At 37.3% G+C, this 21,759-nt stretch overlaps 1 protein-coding gene and 2 long non-coding RNA genes across 4 annotated transcripts in view; 1 reads left to right on the top strand and 2 right to left on the bottom strand.

Moving 5' to 3' along the window:
• The window catches only part of LOC121405705, a 59,757-nt gene that overhangs the window by 25,332 nt on the left and 12,666 nt on the right, over window positions 1-21,759 (top strand). Inside the window, exons 3-8 of one of the 2 annotated variants that reach the window (XM_041596628.1) lie at window positions 11,537-11,845; window positions 14,138-15,442; window positions 16,280-16,359; window positions 16,976-17,176; window positions 18,133-18,207; window positions 20,541-20,661. In XM_041596628.1, coding sequence (XP_041452562.1) covers window positions 11,537-11,845; window positions 14,138-15,442; window positions 16,280-16,359; window positions 16,976-17,176; window positions 18,133-18,207; window positions 20,541-20,661 — 2,091 coding nt within the window. The remainder of the gene's footprint in view (window positions 1-11,536; window positions 11,846-14,137; window positions 15,443-16,279; window positions 16,360-16,975; window positions 17,177-18,132; window positions 18,208-20,540; window positions 20,662-21,759) is intronic. The other variant, XM_041596629.1, reaches the window with a different exon arrangement.
• Window positions 1,897-3,331, bottom strand: LOC121405707. Its single transcript, XR_005968682.1, has 2 exons — window positions 2,704-3,331; window positions 1,897-2,274 (listed from the first exon to the last, which is right to left on the bottom strand). It is a non-coding gene; the product is annotated as an uncharacterized LOC121405707 (long non-coding RNA).
• On the bottom strand, window positions 8,492-10,256 carry LOC121405708. Its single transcript, XR_005968683.1, has 2 exons — window positions 9,887-10,256; window positions 8,492-8,869 (listed from the first exon to the last, which is right to left on the bottom strand). It is a non-coding gene; the product is annotated as an uncharacterized LOC121405708 (long non-coding RNA).

The raw sequence follows: 21,759 nt of genomic DNA, 5'->3' as shown, positions 1-21,759 counted from the left end.
TATGTATATATATATATATGTATATATATATATATATGTATATATATATATATATGTATATATATATATATATATATATATATATATATATATATATATATATATATATATATATATGGGGTGTGTGTGTGTGTGTATGTATGTATATATATATATATATATATATATATATATATATATGTGTGTATATATATATTAGTCAATATATAGTAAACGAGCAATAAAAAATGACTATCTATACTGATCGAGGACTAAGTGCCACCACAAGCATGACAGGAATCGAAAGACAGACGTTTGTCGTGTATTAACGTTACAAAGAAAATTTGATAATTCTTTATTATAGATAATTATGTGTATAATGCAATACCTCTTTATCAGATCGTCCAATATACATGTACAGTTTTAGTGGGACTATATGCGTTTGTTGTTTTACCGTGTTGACTGCAGCTAGAGATGAAGACGATTCGCCGGCTTCCACGGGGTCCAGCCCAAGGTCCAGATTGGGGACCCCCGCCCCTGTGGATTGCATATGCCCACCGGAAACAGGCATGTCATGTAAAATGCTCCATATTTTCCTGCACCGTCAGGCATGCCTCTAACAATGTGAATGTCTCTGCCACATTTCTCTCTTATTTCAAAGACACTGCACATTTCAGACGTAGAGGGCGGCACTTTCCAATAATTTCAAAGAGCATCTTAGACTCTTGATCAAGCATTGTATTTGTTTATAGCAATAATTATTTTTACGGCACTTTAAAACTAATGCAACTGGCCTAAATGTTTTGCATGCAACACATATGAGTGAGCATCCAGGAAAACGTCATGAATTTGGGAAATGAATGTGCAAAGATTTTACTTCTTCCGTTTCTTCCTTTTTTCTGTTTTCTAAATTTGCAATATAAAGAGATTTTATTTAAAAAAAAATTGCATGCACAATGTGGACTTTAGTGGTAGTTTACCCTTTGATTATCTTTACTAGTGCTCTCTTCCATAATATTTTCTTTTTAGTTCTTTTATCAGATCCGAATGAAATAAATATGTATGGTAGAAGAAAAAAAAATAGTATGATGCAAAATTATCAGGCGCAATGAATTCACTCTAAAATAGGATTGGGTAAAAGTGTTCCATGAGAGTAATTAGTTGTCAAACCAATATTGGGCTTTTCTTTTGCGAATTTTTATTACCCAGTGTGATGAATATTTTGCAAATTCTAAATTGCTGATTATTTGTTAAACCTTATTGGATATTATGTTTCCGCATTGGGTAAAATACTGCCCAAATTGGTTGGACATGACACCAGGCACTACCTGGCCCTCTTATTATCTTGCAAAAGAACGTAAAGAAACAGTCACAAGGATTACGCTGGCAGTGCCAATCTTTCATTCGTCAATTATTGGTAAAGAAGGTGATGATGATGATGATGGTGACAGTAATGATGTTGGTGATGATGATGATGATGATTAAGAGGATAGTAATGATGCTGCTGATGGTGATGATGACTGGTGGTGGTAGTGATGATGATGGTAATGATAATTATTATGGTGGTGATAGATCTGCAATTATGAATGTGATAGTGTAACAAGTGGAACAACTCTGTGTCACGAGCGAAACTGCTCTAATTAACTTATTAATCTACAGGCTACTTAACCACCCTGAATAAAAGACCAAAGGATATTCAAGATATAAATGAAGTGATCAATTTAATGTCACAAAATATAATTAGTCGTTTACATTGAATCGTTGAGAACATAAGTATAATTGCAAACAGATATTCAATAAATCATTTCATATAGAGAAGGAGTATAATCATCATTGACTGTCCCAAGTTTATGGGAAGAGATTGATCTGGAAATAGGCCTTTAAATTATGTTACCGAAAATCTTGGAAAGTTTATCGATTGCTTGATCAAACCTTCAATCGGGTAAATGCGGAGTTCGAAAACAGAAGAGATCGACAAACCACGACGACTACGAAGATTGGACGATTATGACGAGGAACAAGTATGCCGATGATCGACGACGACGACGAAGAACACGACTGACGTCATCAGCGAAGAAGACACGTGTCCTTGAAGAACGAAGAACAAGAGTTGAGTTGAAGCTCTAACTTGGAAGAATTACGGTCGAGTCCGACGAACAATAGCTTCGGCTGACTGAAGTGAGTCATTCCCCTCGAATGACATTTTGACTCATGACCTGGACATAGAGGGTAGGTGCTACCCTGACCTACATTGACTCCACATTGACTCTGGGCTGACCCTAGGTTGACAGCCGTCTAAAATAGGAATAGACCAAATACTTAACAGCAAAGGCCCTAACAATATTCTATTCACAAAGATATCAGCTTATCAAAATCAGCTTTCATATTTATTATCAAAGTAAATGAATAACAAGCTTCTATTAGCATAAGCTTTCTGATAGTCAAGAAAATACATAACAGTTGAGAAATCTAATATAATTATTTCTCTCTCTGAATCGTAGATCAATTATATAATTGACTTTAACTGACTTGAAAAATATAACTTTGTTCATTTTAGTAAGGATAATTATATTCACATTGAAGACTGGAGTAAGATGTCATTTGGTGACAAAATGAGCAGAATATATATTTATGTAAATCTGTCTTTCTTTCTGAAAACAGACATGCCATATTAAGCATAAGAATTGTATTAATATTAAAACGTATGAACAAAACATTACTTACAATTCGGCATCGAGTAGAAAGGAACCTCCCCGCACTGGGTAGGGTGGCACACGCCCTTTTCCTTGGTTAGGAAACCCCCAAATTGGACCTTCTTCTCCGAAATCAAAAGTGAGAGTGAGCTGGCTTGGCTTTTCTTGCCAGCACACCAAACAGAAATATGAAACACAAAGAGTCTGTAATCCTATACACCTGTTAAACTATAGTCTACTTATTATGACAACCCAGACTGTTAAAATACCAGACAACCTATCATGCCTACAGTTTAGTTACTAAGGTATGCAGTCCACATCTGTACATGGAGTTTAACAAAACATGGACTTTAACAAAAGGGTTATCTAATTTTGAATAAGATCCTACAATTGCTCCCCAATTTCATGAAAATGCTCTGATTTTCTTCCAAAAACGAGTTAAATCTTATTCAAAGTAAAAATATATGATTTGCATGATAAATGTGAAATATTACTATGCTCACTATATAGCACCTACAGTAATTTACTCCATTTGTATAGGTGTATAAAGATTCGACTTAAATGTTTTCCAAATTTAAATCAAATTAAATCATTTTATTTCTGCAATACAATTTTCAATCTTATAAATTGCATGCATTTCAATGTTTTGGTGCATTTTTTTTTTACAACCTACTTAGAAAGTCTGCTCCTACGTTCTTGGAGCCGCGAATTGCCTCAATGCGGTAGCGAAATGGCTGGAGGGAAAGGGCCCACCTCATTACCCTACTGTTGATACATTTTGCTCGATTGAGGTATAGAAGTGGTTTGTGGTCTGTTTCAAGGACAAAGTCTGTACCTTCAAGGTAAACACGGAATTTACTTATTCCCCATACCAATCCGAGACATTCACGCTCAATAGTCGAGTAGGCTTGTTCACGCGGAAGAAGCTTGCGACTTGCATAAGCAACAGGCTGTTTCTCTCCATCATGCTCCTGAAGGAGTACAGCACCAAGCCCAGTAGAAGATGCATCCGTTCTTAAAATGAACTTCTTCTGAACATCAGGCAGACAAAGGATGGGGCTCTGGGTGAGACTTTCCTTCAAAACTTTGAAGGCTGCCTCCTCTTCAGCAGTCCATTTCAACTGGTTAGGCTCCCGATTCCTTGTCTTGTCTGTCAGACGCGATGCTTTCGACGCAAAATTTGGGATAAAGCGCCGGTAATAGCTGGCTAATCCGATGAATGCACGAAGCTGCTTCTTAGTGTCAGGCTTCTTAGCATCACGGATCTTCTCTACCTTATCCAACATGGGTTGGATCTTACCTGCTTGGACAATATGGCCTAAGAATTCTACCTTTGTGCAACCGAGTTGGCACTTGCTGGGTCGAGCAGTGAGCCCTGCTGCTCGCAATCTTCCCAAAAGCTCATACAAGGTAGATATGTGTTCTGACCAAGTCGAAGTATGAATGAGAATGTCATCCAGATAATTGGTGACGTGCTTCATGTCTGCCAACAAAGACCTCATGACCCTGCTAAAAGTGGCAGGTGCATTGACCAAACCAAACGGCATGACACGAAACTGGAACAATCCACTTGGACTCTGAAAAGCTGTCTTGGCTTTGGCATCTTCTGACAAAGGGATTTGCCAGTAACCTTTGCTTAAGTCCACCTTAGAAAAGTAACAAGATCCAGAAAGACTAGCGAAGATTTCATCTGCACTTGGCAAAGGTTCTGCATCAAATATTGTGATGCGATTCAGTCTACGGAAATCTATACAGAAACGATTGCTGCCATCTGATTTCTTTACTATGACTATTGGGGACGAGTAAGGAGAATTTGACTTCTCTATCACTCCCATTTTGACCATCTTCTCTGTCTCATCCTGTATCACAGAACGCAGTGCATGTGGGACGAGATATGGTCTTTGTCGAATGGGATCAGCAGAAGTCAAACGGATAGAATGATTGCCTAAAAGGGTTTTACCTGGCACATCAGTCATCACTTCCGGAAAATCCTCAAGTAGAGAACTAACTTCGTTTCTCTGTTGAGTCGACAAATCAGAACCAAGTTCAACATCATCAATGGTTTCCTGTGCTTCTAACACTGGGACACCTATCCTTATACTACTAGGGATAGAGGGAGTCTCTTGAATGCTATCCTCATACCCATCTATAACTGAAGCTCCAACAACTACCTCTAAAGCTCCAGCAGAAGTGATATCTTCCTCAGACTTGTCAACAGACGAAGGAACATAGGGCCTTTCTGCCCGGTCAATGTATCTCTTTAAGAGATTAGCATGAAAGGTTTTCACCTTTCCGTTCATGTCGAGACGATAATCAAGATCACTCAATTTATGGACTACCTTTAAAGGACCCTTCCATTGTAATAGCAATTTGTTGTGATCTGATGGAAGGAGAAGCAGAACCTTATCTCCGGCAACAAATTTCCTAACCCTACTCTTGGCATTATAGTATCTCATATTTCGCGAGGTTGACTTACTTAACTCTTCCTGTGCTACTTCCATGGTACTCTCAAGCCTATCCTTAAGATCAACAATGTACTGATATGTAGTCTTCAATTCAGAATCATTTGCCTGACCACTCCAAAGTTCCTTAAGTATCTCAAGAGGACCTCGAACCTGTCTACCATATAAGAGTTCGAAAGGCGAGAAGCCAAGTGAAGCCTGAGGGGCTGATCTGTACGCAAACAGAACAGGAGCCAAGTACCGGTCCCAATCACTTGGACGGTCTGCACATACTCTCTTCAAGATCTGCTTAAGTGTTTGATTAAACCTCTCAACTAACCCGTTACAAGCGGGGTGGTAGGGTGTGGTTGTTAATTGTCGAATCGACAATAACCTCCCTACTTCTCGCATCATCTCCGAGGTAAATTGGGTACCACGATCCGATAGAATCTCTTGGGGAACCCCAACTCTACAAAAGACCTCTACCATAGCTTCAGCTACTGTACTAGTATCAATGTTTGCCAACGCAACCGCCTCAGGATAGCGGGTTGCATAATCTACTATCGTGAGAATATACATGTTCTTTCTAGCAGTTACTGGTTTAATTGGGCCTACCAAATCGACAGCTACTCTAAGAAAAGGAACATCTATCACAGGCATCTTGCCTAGAGGGACCTTAGAAATTCTGCCCTTGGGGACTGTTCGCTGACAGATATCGCAAGACCTACAATACCGAGTAATATCTGCTTGGACTCCAGGCCAATAGAAATTAGCTAAAACCTTATCAGTTACTTTCTTTACACCTTGGTGACCCCCCATTATACTCTCATGAGCTAACTTCAACACAGCTTGCCTATAAGGTTTAGGAACAACTAACTGCCTAACTTCATTACCACTAAGCACAGACTTTGGTTGAAAAACCCTGTGTAACAATCCACCATCAAAGACAAAATATGAACTATGTCCTGAAATGTCACTATCTTTACGATCTCTACTATTCAAACTAGCATACTCCATCGCTTTCTTTAGCGTTGGGTCAGCCATCTGAGCCTCTTTGATGTCTTCTGAAGAAACATCAGGTATGGCTGACGGAACCTTCAAAGTCGGACGTGGCCGCTGAGCTTCACGAACCTGAGCTCGAGTCTGAACTGCCATGTTCACATTTTCATGCGACTTGCATGGTTGACCAGGTTTCCAATCTGGAATTGGATCCTTCGCTGGTCTCACATTGTCAATTTCACCAAGAACTACGTCAAATACAGGCGTCTCTACGCACAAAGCTTCTACCTTGCCAACAAACCAAGGAGAATCAATGTTGACCCTAGCTATTGGGAACTTCCTAATTGTTTGGTCAATTAAGACACACCACTTAGACTGACCAGTAAACTGTTCTGGCAATACCAGTGACTTCTTCACGATTACACCTGAACAACCTGTATCCCTAAGGACGCTCACATCATGTGATTCAAGTTTCCCATTCCTAACTGGAAGCTTATCATGCCAACGACGCTTACAAGTAGCACACATACTAGTGACTTCCCTATGCCTTTCTATCTCTAGAATTTCTTTAGAAGGAGATTCAATATACTCAGCAGAAGACACTAAGAACTCTCCTAACTCTACACTATCAGTGATCTGAGTTTCCTGAGACCCAGAAGAACTACAAGTGGGACAACTACCTGATGTCTGTTTCCCTACTAAATCTTGAGTTTCTCTTAACTGATTCTTTTGGTTCCTACGCTTACCTATTGGTGGCTTCGGAGAACTAACTAAACTCGCGCCTTGGAGTCTAACATTACAATCTTGCGCAAAATGACCCATTTTGTTGCAAACAAAGCATGGACCCTTCCTACGATGGCCTGATTGTTCACCCTTAGTCTTGTTCTCAGCAATTGGCGCATTGGATACCGTAGTATTACCCTTAGGTTTACTCTTATGGTTCAAGGGGGAATTCTTTTTAGGTACTCCAAAATGACCCCCATGTGCCTCAACAAATGTATCTGCCAGACCTGCCATCTCATCTGCAGATTTTGGTTTTCTTTCTTTTAGAAATAACGCTAGTGCTTGACCTCCTTTCTCTAAGACTTGCTGCATTAGAAGTAATTGTACAATACCATCATATGAGCGCTGAGCTTCAGACAATTCTATCCACTTATCTAAATAATGGGACAACCTTACAACAAACTGACTAGGAGTCTCTCCTACCTCGGGATTAGAAAATCTGAACTTCTTACGGAAATCATCTGCCGTGAGTTCAAATCTCTTCAACAAAGCATCCTTCAGTGTTGCATAATTTTTTGCCTGATCAGCTGACAACCTTGAGTACACATCTAATGACTTACCACGAAGTAAAGCACTAAGACTTATGGCCCAGCTAGTCTGCGGCCAACCCTGATTTTCAGCATAGCGTTCAAATCTATTAAGATACGCATCCATACTATCCTTTCCTTCCGTGAAAGGAGGGAGTTTAGGGGAAGGGGCCAAAGAACGACGGTCACCGTCACTACTTCCTACTTCGGAACTACTCTGGATACGAGCTAATTCAAGTTTCTTATCTAATAACATTCCCTCTTGTTTTTGTAACTCTAGCTGTTGTTGCCTATCTTCCCTAGCTGCATGTCGCTCATCTCGAGCTAATTTTTCTGTCTGTTCTACAAATGACAAAAGGTCTTGACCTGTAAACCCTAACTCTCTCCCTAACTCAAACAAATTTGAATCCATGGTTGATCCTAAACTGTTAGAAATAGATATGTTAGGTTAACAGACTCTTTGTTTAGAATTTGCCTTCTCTTACCAATATCCAAATGTCACTTGCTTGTGCCAGAAGCTTGCAACCACAGTGCGAGAGTTCCCGTCTCCTCGAACCGTCACAAATGTCACTGATCTGAAATACCTAATCAGAAGGGCAAAACAAATAAACACATCTCATGAACATACATGTTACACTCGCTAATTACAACATCAATAAGCCTTGAAAATTTATAGGAATATTACAGTTAACTATTTCCCTTCAACATGAGTAATCCTTGACTTTAACTAGGAATTTTACAGCTAAGTACCTCCCGGACAAGCCCCCAAATGTCACGAGCGAAACTGCTCTAATTAACTTATTAATCTACAGGCTACTTAACCACCCTGAATAAAAGACCAAAGGATATTCAAGATATAAATGAAGTGATCAATTTAATGTCACAAAATATAATTAGTCGTTTACATTGAATCGTTGAGAACATAAGTATAATTGCAAACATATTTCAATAAATCATTTCATATAGAGAAGGAGTATAATCATCATTGACTGTCCCAAGTTTATGGGAAGAGATTGATCTGGAAATAGGCCTTTAAATTATGTTACCGAAAATCTTGGAAAGTTTATCGATTGCTTGATCAAACCTTCAATCGGGTAAATGCGGAGTTCGAAAACAGAAGAGATCGACAAACCACGACGACTACGAAGATTGGACGATTATGACGAGGAACAAGTATGCCGATGATCGACGACGACGACGAAGAACACGACTGACGTCATCAGCGAAGAAGACACGTGTCCTTGAAGAACGAAGAACAAGAGTTGAGTTGAAGCTCTAACTTGGAAGAATTACGGTCGAGTCCGACGAACAATAGCTTCGGCTGACTGAAGTGAGTCATTCCCCTCGAATGACATTTTGACTCATGACCTGGACATAGAGGGTAGGTGCTACCCTGACCTACATTGACTCCACATTGACTCTGGGCTGACCCTAGGTTGACAGCCGTCTAAAATAGGAATAGACCAAATACTTAACAGCAAAGGCCCTAACAATATTCTATTCACAAAGATATCAGCTTATCAAAATCAGCTTTCATATTTATTATCAAAGTAAATGAATAACAAGCTTCTATTAGCATAAGCTTTCTGATAGTCAAGAAAATACATAACAGTTGAGAAATCTAATATAATTATTTCTCTCTCTGAATCGTAGATCAATTATATAATTGACTTTAACTGACTTGAAAAATATAACTTTGTTCATTTTAGTAAGGATAATTATATTCACATTGAAGACTGGAGTAAGATGTCATTTGGTGACAAAATGAGCAGAATATATATTTATGTAAATCTGTCTTTCTTTCTGAAAACAGACATGCCATATTAAAGGAGAATGAAACCATTGGAACAAGATAGCTTGTGTGAAAACAGAAAAATCAAAGAAACAGATCAACAAAAGTTTGAGAAAAATCGGACAAATAATGAGAAAGTTATGAGCATTTGAATATTGCGATCACTATTGCTATGGAGATAGCAAATTGGCAATGTGACAAAGATGTGTGATGTCACTGATGAACAACTCTCCCCATTACTTTAGTATATATTTCACTTGAATTGCCTCTTTTATCACATCTATCCATAGATCATGTGTTCTTTCTACATAAGGGCATGTAATACATATTTTTTAAGAATACATAATGGATAAAGAGTTTGTATCATCGTAAGAAAAAGCAAAAAGAGACATTTTGGGGGTATTTTATAGTCCACCAAAGGGAAAGTTGTTCATCAGTGACATCACACATCCTTGTCGCATTGCCAATGGGAGGATCTCCGTAGCATTAGTGATTGCAATATTCAAATGCTCATAACTTTCTCATTATTTGTCCGATTTTTCTCAAACTTTCTTTATTCTTATTCTTTGATTTTTCTGTTTCTACACAAGCCTATTTGATCCAAAGGTTTCATTCCTCTTTAAGCATAAGAATTGTATTAATATTAAAACGTATGAACAAAACATTACTTACAATTCGGCATCGAGTAGAAAGGAACCTCCCCGCACTGGGTAGGGTGGCACACGCCCTTTTCCTTGGTTAGGAAACCCCCAAATTGGACCTTCTTCTCCGAAATCAAAAGTGAGAGTGAGCTGGCTTGGCTTTTCTTGCCAGCACACCAAACAGAAATATGAAACACAAAGAGTCTGTAATCCTATACACCTGTTAAACTATAGTCTACTTATTATGACAACCCAGACTGTTAAAATACCAGACAACCTATCATGCCTACAGTTTAGTTACTAAGGTATGCAGTCCACATCTGTACATGGAGTTTAACAAAAGAGTTTAACAAAACATGGACTTTAACAAAAGGGTTATCTAATTTTGAATAAGATCCTACACTCTGGCAGTCTCGCCTGTATTACGTGATTCGATATAGCTGCAGCAGCACTGACCTTGAAAAGAGCTATTGCATAACAATGTTTACAAAAGAAAACATTTATATGATGATAAAATATCATTTCCTTTAACCCGAAATGACCTTTGGCTACGATCATGCGACCTAAGACGTGTGCAAAACAATCATTCATGCGCGATTTCCCGTATGTCTATGTTTCACAAACTGGATCAATAAACCTTCTAAATTATGATACCAAATCAACGAATTCCAAAACACACGGCCAAAGTTCATTGGCCTTAAAATACCTTTGACCTCCATGGATCACGTGACCTGAAACTTGCACATGGTGTTCAGGGATACTTGTTTGGTCTTTAAATGTCCTAGCATTAGGAACTAGATCCATCAAATTTCAAAGTCGATTCCGCAAATACTCCTAACATGGCCGAAGTTCGTTGATCCTAAGTGATCTATGACCTTGGTCGTGTGACTTTAAACTCAGGATCTTCAGTGATGCACCATTACCCTAATGTATAAGTTTTTACGAACTAAGTCCATGTTCTTTTTAAATTATGAAGGCATTTAAAAACAAAATTTACCTTGATTAAGATTTCGTTGTGGATTCCCTCAACATGGTCTAAGTTTACTGACCCTTAATGACATTTGACCTTAATCACGTGACCAGGAACTCAGGCATGATGCTCAGTGATACCTTATCACTAATTGTGTAAACAAGTCTCATGTACTAGGTTCATGCACTTTTTTAAGTTCTAATGACATTTCAAAACTTGAAATAAGTTCAGATTTCAATGTTGACGCAACCGCCGCCGTCGCCGCTGTCGGAAAACACTGACTATAGTCTCGGTCTGGTAAGGCGAGACAAAAATGAAAGAAGAGGAACGACAGGTTCCAAATTTCAACCGAATAATATCGATACTGAACGGTCGACAAAAGATACTATTTCAAAAAGCTTTGCAGTGTAGGGTGAAAAATAAGCAGTCATGGTGGATCTTTTTTCCGGGTATGGAGGAGGATGAAAACTTTGTATCGAGATGGGATCGAAACTTCGAAGCAGTTTATCTTTAGATGATACTCCTTTAATAAATGATCGACCTTTTCTTCGCTTTGATGTCATAACGTTTTTGTCATCTTATATTGAAATCGGCAAAAATGTTAATATTTTCTTTATTTACCCGGCCTTTAACGGGTCAAAAATATGTGTAATCCACGACTAACAGATTGAAGATTGCAATTCTATGATTCTCTTTTATTCTGTAACACAGTTACTAGAATAATTTGCGAGAATGTCAAGGATAAACTTGACTGCGGTGAAGATATCATTAGCATAGGAACTGCTGTCTACGGCCGCACTGAAGCTGGAATCTGTCCACACTCTCCGGCTGTTTCCGCCGTGGAATGCAGTGGCAAGGACGTAACGACACTTGTACGTGGACGTTGCGACAATGGAACGTCTTGTGAGGTTGAGCCTTCAAATAGTCAATATGGAGAAGACCCGTGTCCTAACATATTCAAGTATTTGAACATCACGTATTCCTGTAAGGGCAATCGTACAGACCAATTGATTCTCCCAGGTTAGACAAATATCATCGTTGTGTATCCAGCTTTCTGCATGTACACTAGCATCCTTGATCTTGACATTTTCTCAAGCTCACTCTGTCATAATGCTTTTTACGTGCTTGCCACTGACACGTTTCTGATCATTTAGGTTAACACAAGCTTTTTAAGTTTGATACAAAGCTTTATACTTTTAGAACAGTCAGTGTCACAGTGGAGATAACAGTAATTAATGGTTCGATTTTTGACCATTTCCTCGACAATCATGGCAAAGTGACGTCACTTAAGTCTATCCTCTTCCATTCCTTTCTTTTTCCCAAAGCGGTAATTCTTGCATATAGCTCCCTTTTACTCTAAACATTTCTAGGAGTGTTAAACGGCGGAAAACCAAATGTCAAATTTTACCTCAGGCTTATTTTCAACCAATATTTCCATGTTTGATGGCAAGTTTTAGTAACATATCTAGAAACACAATATCATCGTATTCTTCATCCGTTTTAGAGTTTGTCGTGGGGTTTGAAAACCTTTGGAATTTTTGTGGGAAATGCGATGCCTTTAAAAAGCCTGAAATACCCCAACTTAACATTTATTTCATTGTCTTAAAAACGTTATAAAATGAATCAAAGTCGTAAGCGCCTCGTCGGATTTTTAAACCAAGAATTCCACGTGTATCATTAGGATTCGTAGACCCCTCGGCGACTGCATCTCAAGTAATGACTAAATGCCGATCACTTAGGCCTGCATTGTGATGAATATGTGTTTCACCCAAAAGGGGAAATGACTTGACTGTTCATGCTGTTAGGTTGAAGTCTTGCCTTGCCATATACATCTGTCGATTTATCACTATACTTTCACGACAGCGGCAGCATCATGAGTTTTAAACTAGGGGGGGGGGGGGCAATAGAACATGGGGTGGGGCAAAGGCAGACACTAAATATTTTGGCTATTTCACAAAATCGAGCGCAAAATTTTGCCTATTAATTTTTTTTTAACTCGAAGTGCGAGATGAAATTTATTTTTAATACAGGCCATGCAGACCAGAAAAGGAACACTTTCAGGAGTGTTTGCAGTGATTAGAGAAGATGATATCTCACCAAATCCAGTAAAAAGTAAAGGGTGTGCAAATGCCCGTGTGACCCCCCCCCCTCCCACTTGTGGTGCCGCCACTGTTTCATGATGCCTATGCCTTTGTCATCCATATTATCCTCACATCATTATTTTTGGTTTAGGTCTGCGATTTTTGTTCTTTCTCATCTGATTTTTTTATTTATATTAATTATCTATAATCGCATGTTATTAACATTTTTAACAACACTTTTTTATTATATTGCTAGCTTATTTTTGATCATGTCTTTTATCGTTTATATTGTATAGATTACTCGTGTACACTCATATCTTTCATTCATTTTTCATTGTTTGCTTGTAAATATATCAGTTCTAATTAGCTTTTTTTCTGGACCCCATGGAAGCTGTCACAGCTGAATATGGGTTATCCAGCCGATTCCATTTTGTTGTTTCTCTCACTCTTATATATGTATGTATTTGTCTTTTTTAAATGTATTCTGGATCGGAAAAATAGATACTATACTACTATACTACTGTCTTTTGAGCACAAGGCTTCATTAATCAATATAACATGATAACTGCACCAATTGCGTACTTTGCAATGTGCGTACGGGCGGGCTCGGGATACAAAGGTGTGCAGAGAGGGGATCATTTGTTGATATTTTTAAGCATGTTAAGAGAGGGAGAATGCAGAGAGAGTTTCGAATTGACAGAGTCAGTTTTTATCGGACAAGCAAGCCAAAAAAAAGAAAGAAAGAAAGAAGCAGAGAAAGAAATGCCACTGGCCACTTTTAATATGCTTGTAGGGAGAGACAATTATAACAAATGGTCAAAAATCGATGCAAGCTTCCTTTCATCGCACTGGCTATAAATTTAAGAAATGGCAAATCCTACGAAATCTACTAACCGGGTTCTCGTTCCTTATAATCTTTGCATGTTTTTAGTTTTTCTACCACGATCACTTCTTTCGTTTTAATAATGCATTTTGATGAAGAAATATGTTTCTTTTATCCCAGTTTCATTTAGGTCAGAACACGAACGTATCATATGCCCTTTGTCGAATCCAGATCCAAACTGAAGTATACTTGAACGTATGCAGATCCATTTTTATTTGGGGGCGAAATACCTTGGTAAAATTACGTCATTGTTTAAAGCTTAACCTTTAATACTGTATGATATGCAAAAAAGTTCTTTATTCATTTGCAATTCTTAATATTTTAATATTTTGGTTCCTTTTCTTGCAGTTTCACCGCAGAACGAGACGTGCGTAAAAAGTTATAACTTCGGCTTCATCAATTTCACCAATGTTTTTAAAAAACACCTTAGGATAGTGCCTAATTCAAAGGAAGACACATATATCTATGTACCATGTGTCAAACAAGAATGGATGGACGTAACAGGTATTAAAGACATTGATATTCCAACTACATGCAAAGTCATTACAGTATGTTCCACTGCGGACATCACTGTCCATGGTATAGTCCGAAGTACAGAATTGATAACCGGTGGATTTCTAGCTCTCCCGAATGACTACCTCGGGGAGGAATACATGATAGATGTATACAAGCCGGAGTCTGCCAAACATCGTGCCCAAGTCGCGATAACGGCCGTTCACAACGACACCAACGTAGTGATCGAATGTGTGGAAATTTGTGTTATCGAAGGTAATGATATTTTTTCCGGAAATAAGACTATTGTACTGAGTTCAAATGAGTTAATGTTATTGAAAGCAGGATCTAATAAAGAAAACTTGACTGGAACCATGATCAGAGCTGATAAGTCAGTCTCAGTCGTTGTAGGTTCAATGGATGTAGTCATACCGTCCTCGGAGACTGGTGTAGGTCATGTAGATCATGGAGTTATTATAGAACAATTGATGCCTGTATCAAAGTGGGGAAGGGTTCACTTTGTTCCTCCTTTTCAAAATGCCACAAACGGATGGGTTATACGCGTTTCGGCGTTCTACGAAAATACCAATTTAAACCTTTCTCAGTGTGGGAACGACACTGTACAACATCACACGCTAAACAGACAACAATTTACTGACGTATGTGTCTCAGAGGACATGACCAGTGTTGTATGCTCAATAATCTCCGATAAGCCAGTTCAAGTCATGCAATATATGGCAAGTTCTACCACGTCAAAGTATGGCGATCCGAGTATGACGTTGGTTCCACCAGTGCAAGATTACCATGGGAATACCACATTTCGCTTTAACAATACAGGCGACATTTTGCAATATGTAGATATAATCACATCAGAACGCGGGAAAGACAGTCTTCAAATAAATGGCAGTGCGGTCACTGATCTCCCTGGCCATTGTTTCAATGTATCTGAAGATCTAAAGGCGACATTGGGATACAACTTTCCCAGGGTTAAAGAATACTGCCATTTTTATGAACAGTTAGAGAAGGGTACATACCACGTGACACAGAGTGACCAATCAGAGAGGTTTCTAGTTCGACTCTACGCACAAAGTAAAAATGTTGGAGGAGCGATGCTGGCCGATGTGTCATTTCAAATGCCTGAAACGATGATCATAAGCACGGGTAAGTTCATACATTACGGGTTAATCATGTTAATAGAGTATATTAAGAATCAAGTGGATCTTTGGAAAGAATTTGTTGGAGAGCTTAACCGTGGAGTTGAGAGACATCCTTTCGACTATCTAGGTCACTTGGGTCAACAGTTTCAAATCAAAATTTATGTGCGCCTGATAATTATGTCACCTTTGCTTAAGATGTTCATTTTCCCGTCATAAGAAATTATTCGTACTTCAGGTTGATACATTCGATAATACTACTATTTGGATGTTTAGCACCTGTAATTGAGTTTGTAAATATTATGAAAAACCACTTGGCCGTATTGAGCTAAACATTTAATATTGCCGCGTAGACATTTGCTCATCTTAATTGTGTGAAATAAATATCATTTCTTTTCGAAAATGTGCAAAATTAAATGATGAATAACAATATTACTAAATCCTAATATACACACAAATCATACTGCTTTTCTCCCAATACCCAAAATGAACGATCATGGAAGTGAGCTGTGCTTATATTCATTTGTCTCATATCAAACGTGAACTTAAAATACATTCGCATGGTCTTAATCGGGTTTCTCCTGCAGCAGCGTGTGAAGTGGTTAGGTCGGCGATGGAAGGACGCTTATGCCGCGAAGACGCGGTTACCTGCGGGGAAGACGTATCATTGAATTTTGGAATCGTGCCTTATAAAACTGTGTTCTCAGAAACGATATTCTTTCTAACAATTTTGCCATCCTGATGATTGCAATAAAATAATACTAGGATTTTCCTATTTGTCTGTTCCTCTCCCCTCTCTTTTCCTTTTATTTCTTTCTCTCTCTCCGTGTCTTCTATCTCTCAGACCAACCTACTGTTGACACCACCATGACAACCACAATAAATGCAACCATGATGTCTGAGGAACAGAAACGCGCTTCTCTTGTAAGTTTGTTTCAAAGTATTCAAACCATTTGAAATTCTTTCAGAAAGTTGAATTTGAATGTAAAAAGAACGTTCTTCGTTTTCTCGTGCAATTATAGACTGACGCCTTGTATTTTTTAACTTGTTAATGAGCATGTTTGATATAATTAGTCATTCTTTCGTTTTATGTTCCCTTTTTTATTGCATCGACTTTGTTTTCGACCAACATGGAAATGACGCAATTGTAAAATTACCTATTTTATTGTGTACTTATATTTTCAATGTAAAAAGCAACAACAGTGTATTGTCTTATGTCATGTATGTAAATGTTTGGTAGGCCTATTGCATCATAAAGAGAAAATATGAATGTTTAGGTCAGGCAAATTACTTAATCTGTAGCCGTTAAATCTGTCTACAAATTCAAAGCTAGTGATCTGATCGTAGAATGCAACAATTGCAAATTAAATATTAATACAAAAGACAAAACAAATGTAATTTTGATTGGCATGCTTTTTCACTGCCATTCACCTCTTTTGTTTTGTCGCCCTAAGTGAATTTTTGTTTGTCTCTCAAACTTACTTTGTATTTTCCCTCCAATTCTCATCTCTCCCATGTCGGTGACGATCTCATTCATCAGTCGGCACGAATTTCATCAGGAGATTTCAAGACCTTCGGGGAGGCCGAGCAAGCCATGTCTGATTTCACCGACTACCTCGGCGATCGTGAGGAGCTTGGATCCATCGACGAGCTCGTCTTTGCCTTTGATTATTTCACTAGTGTTCTCAAACGCAATCCGCTGAAAAACGCCACCGGAGAAAATGCGAAGTCGTTCCTGAATGTGAGTATATAATAATGACAATGATAATAATAAAAACAACAAAATTATCAATTGTAATAATAATATTAATAATGATGATGATGATGATAACAATAATCATTAAAAGAAGGAGAAGCTGAAGAAGAAGAAAAAGAAGAAGAAGCAGTAGAAGAAGAAGACAAAAATAATGAATCAAATAAAGAATAACAAATAAAAAGAAGGAATAAGAGGGGGAAAAGATGAAATATGGATTTCAATGCCAAATCTATCATAAAATTAGCTTTTCGTATTCAGCATGTTATTTGGGTAAGATTTTCGTTTATTTTTTAGAAATGTTGTTCCATAAGCCATGCTTGGTCCCTCTAAATTGTGGGCTCATTACGTCACTGCAATTACATCACGAAGTTGTCACCCAAAACTTTATTTTGAAGATCATGTTTTGGATATATTATAACTTTAAACATCTAAAATTATACTATTCAAACTATTGGAAAAATAATAATTTTTTGGACAATCGACCACCATGTCCACCATGAGGAATCAGCAATAAAATATTTCCAATTAAATTCAAAGCTAAATAGCTGGTCGATATTTATATATTGCACTATCGGTAATGATAGGGACAATCCGCTCTACGACGTGCGACGGATTTAAGAACACAGTAATGTATTGACAATGTCCGTCATAAAAAAACAGCTTGGATTTCTTTGCCGAAAATTGGTGAACCGGAAGAACAACAGTTTCGTCCTAAGTTTCGGACCTAACGAAAAATTACAAATATGCTGTTTATCCGGGACAAAACTGCTGTTCAGATTGACCTATATACGACAAAGACCTCTCGGTTGTTCGTTGCCATGGAGGAAATTTGAGAATAAGTTTTCTGTGATCTTGAATCCGATGTGTGTCGTAGACTAAAAAACGTGACATTGTTTCTTCATCTTCTCTTTTGTTATCATCCCTATTCCACAATTGTATAGATTTCTTCTGACGCCATCAATGTGCTTTTCGCGGACCAGACCAATCAACTCTTGTTGGATTCGTGTGCAAATCAGGTAGGCAATATTATTTGTCTTACCAAGGGTTTGATTTGACTTATTATTTCTTTTGCATTCAAAACATTCGTATAAAATACAATTTTCATTACGTAACAAACATAATATATCGGTAATTGATTTCGGTATGGAACGATAAAAAGTACAAAATAAAAAAAGTCATTCTAAACAAATATGATCTACTATTAACAAAGAAAATTTAACATTTACAGTTTGCAGGAGAAGAGTTGTCATTATAAGCAGATTGCTTGAAAAATGACAACCCTGGAATAAAACTCATGAAATTGCAGATGACTAGATCAATTATAACGTTGAGGGAAAAATTGGTCGATGTTATATATCCATCTTGATGGCGTAAGCGATATGCACATTTCATTTGTAAAAAGCATGGAGAACAGATCAGTTTCGAAATGAAGTGGTTAGTTCACAAACAAGTTAATGAGTATCGATAATTTCGAGAACAATTAACTAGGCGTATACATGTATCTAGGACCAATTCGTTTTGATATTTTCACGCTGAATTATATTTGGGGGATAATAATGACAATTGTTTCCATGTAATTTTTCTTTAATTCAAGATTTCCATATTGCACCATTGATATTTATTATTATTATTATTATTATATAGATTTTACCTGAGAACTATTGCCTTTAATTAGCTCATCTAATTTGAAGGTAGGGGAGAAAACTAATTATTACGATTGTTGAATTTAATTGTACGATCATGACGATTGTGCAAGATCGCAACATCAGCTCGCAAATGATTAAACAGTTAAAGATGTGACTCAAGTCATCTCGGCTATGAAAAGCAAGCGACGTCATCGACTAAAATGCATGTAATCTCCCTTGTTATTTTTTTAAAAGTTAAATGACAAGTCCAGCACCCCAACAAAAAAATTGATTTGAATAAAAAGAAGAAAAAAATCCAAAAAGCGCAACACTGAAAATTTCATCTAAATCGGATGTGAGATAAGAAAGTTATGACATTTTAAAGTTTCGCTTCATTTCACAAAGCAGTTATATGCACAGCCTTATTGGTATGCAAATGAGGTAAATGATGAGGTCACCCACTCACCATTTCTTTTGTATTTTATTATATGAAATATTCTAATATTCTCCTTATTGTCAAGTGAAACAAGGATAATTCCTCCCTGCACATATGGAATTAGCATATGGTTCACTCAAGTTGGTCCCTATTGTCAAATCTTTTTAAAAAATGAAAAAATGTATAAATTCAAACAATAAAAAACAAAAAAAGTAAGTGAGGGACATCATCAACTGTCTCATTTGTATGTCACTGAGTTGTGTATATCACTCTTTTTGAAAAATAAGCGAAACTTTGACATGTCATGACTTTCTTATTTTACATCCGATTTTGATGAAATTTTCAGTGTCATACTAATTTGATTTTTTCTATTTATTCAAATGAACATGTTCCTGTGGTGGTCTTGACCTTTAAACTATACACAACTGTTTTGGCCTATCAATGTGCTCCTGATAGCTTACGGAACAGCGCAGACGTCTCAGGCCTCGAGTAGTGAATTATGACGTCAAGCGCTTCCTTCGAGGCGTATTCTTTCTATGCCTATACTTTTAAAATACAAATAAATTGAGGATTCACTTTAAGCAACAACAAACACTTAGTCACTTCAAGGGTCATACTTGAAAGGCAGAACAACTTAAGGAAATCTCACACGATGTTCGTGTTGCCTTGAGCAGACCCATGAACGCGAATTTGATACTTGTGCGGACCGCTCAAGGACAAGTCGGGGACAAGTGCATCTACAGGCTATAGTAACAAGGGATTGTTGTAATACTAGATAATATGCTTGATATTTTACAATTGATCATATTCTTGTGTAAATAGTTTGACATGTACCGATATATCGATATATAGTTACACACAATTTAACCATTTAAAAATAAAGAAACCCAATCTTACAATAATTTCCTGCTTAGCTTGGAGCAAGGGTATTGGATTTTATGAACATCATAAGTAACTGAACTTGAATGCAATAATGAATTTAAACGTGGTGACAAATTGGTTCAACCCACTTTGAAGCTAGAGACACCCTTCCTAGTTAAATCTAGCAAGATAAACTGATTTTTTAAGATAAAAAAGTGTATATCTTTTCCCATCACGCCATATCTAGCCCCATCAAAATTGTTGGCTCATCACGCCAATGATATGTTTGATTGCACTTCTAGACAAAATGCTCATGCTTTCAGAATTATGCTATTTCTCCCCAAATTATCAAATAAACTGATATTTTTACTATAAGACAAATTTATTTTTTTCTAGCAAAAATTATAATTGATCCATTTCCCGCCAGATTAATCTTACGTCAACCCCTGAGGATGCTGAGAGGGAGCTGGAAGGTCTAATGAATGACGCAGCGAGTCTAATCGTGAATGATGGATCTGAGTCGTTTGGAGTTTCAACTAACCATGCAGGTGGGTTTATATCGGATTGCAGATAGATTTGAGATCATACGTAACTACATTTAAAACCAGTCGGAAGGGCGTATCCGGGTCTTACGTGTGTGTGTTTTGTTTTCTCCTGTTACTTTCAACGCAACACTTTCTTCAAGACGGCGACATTAATTGCATTCGTATTATTATTTCTGGACGAACATTTGAATAGGGTAACTACATGTATGGTAACTATAGTGGAATTGCCCTCACAAGCACCCTAGCTAAACTCTTTTCAAGAGTACTATACAATAGACTCCATAAGTACCTTGAAGAAAATAGCATAATTGAGCCTAACCAAATAGGCTTTAGAAAGGGCTGTAGAACTAGTGACCATATTTTCACTTTAAAAACGATGATAAATAAAATGTTAAAAAAATAAATATCTATATGTATGTTTCGTTGACTTTCGGAAAGCCTTTGACCTTGTTAACAGAAACGCTCTTCTTTTTAAACTAAAAAACTACAACATCTCTGGTCCGTTCTATGATATAATTGAAAATATGTACCATGATGTACGTTTTTCCATTAAATTACAAAATAAAATAACACAATCATTCCCCACTTCGGTTGGAGTAATACAAGGTTGCGTATTAAGCCCCACCCTTTTTTCCATTTACTTAAATGATATTATTGATTCATTTGGGGAAGATTGTCATCCAGTAACACTGAATTCAGGTCAAAAGATATCGTGTCTTCTCTATGCCGATGATCTTGTTATCACTTCCGAAAATGAACTTGGGCTTCAAACAGCATTAAACCATTTAAAGACATATTGTGTAAAGTGGAACCTAGAAATAAATACAAAGAAAACCAAAATAATAATTTTTAATAAAGCAGGTAGAACACTTAATAAGAATAAATTTTTCTTTGATAATACCGAGATAGAAATTGCTAACGAATATAAATATTTAGGAATAATCTTTAAACCATCGTGCACATTTACTCATGCTATAAAACACTTGTTCAACAAAGCAAAAAAAAGCCTTCTTCAGTTTACGAAACATTTTACCAAAAGACAGAATCTTCCTTAAAGCTCACCTTAAGCCTTTTGACTCTTGTATAAAACCAATTGCCCTC

This window comes from Lytechinus variegatus, chromosome 19, assembly GCF_018143015.1.
Source record: "Lytechinus variegatus isolate NC3 chromosome 19, Lvar_3.0, whole genome shotgun sequence".
NCBI classification, from domain to species: Eukaryota; Metazoa; Echinodermata; class Echinoidea; order Temnopleuroida; family Toxopneustidae; genus Lytechinus; species Lytechinus variegatus.
This window is presented reverse-complemented; position numbering and strand designations above follow the sequence as displayed.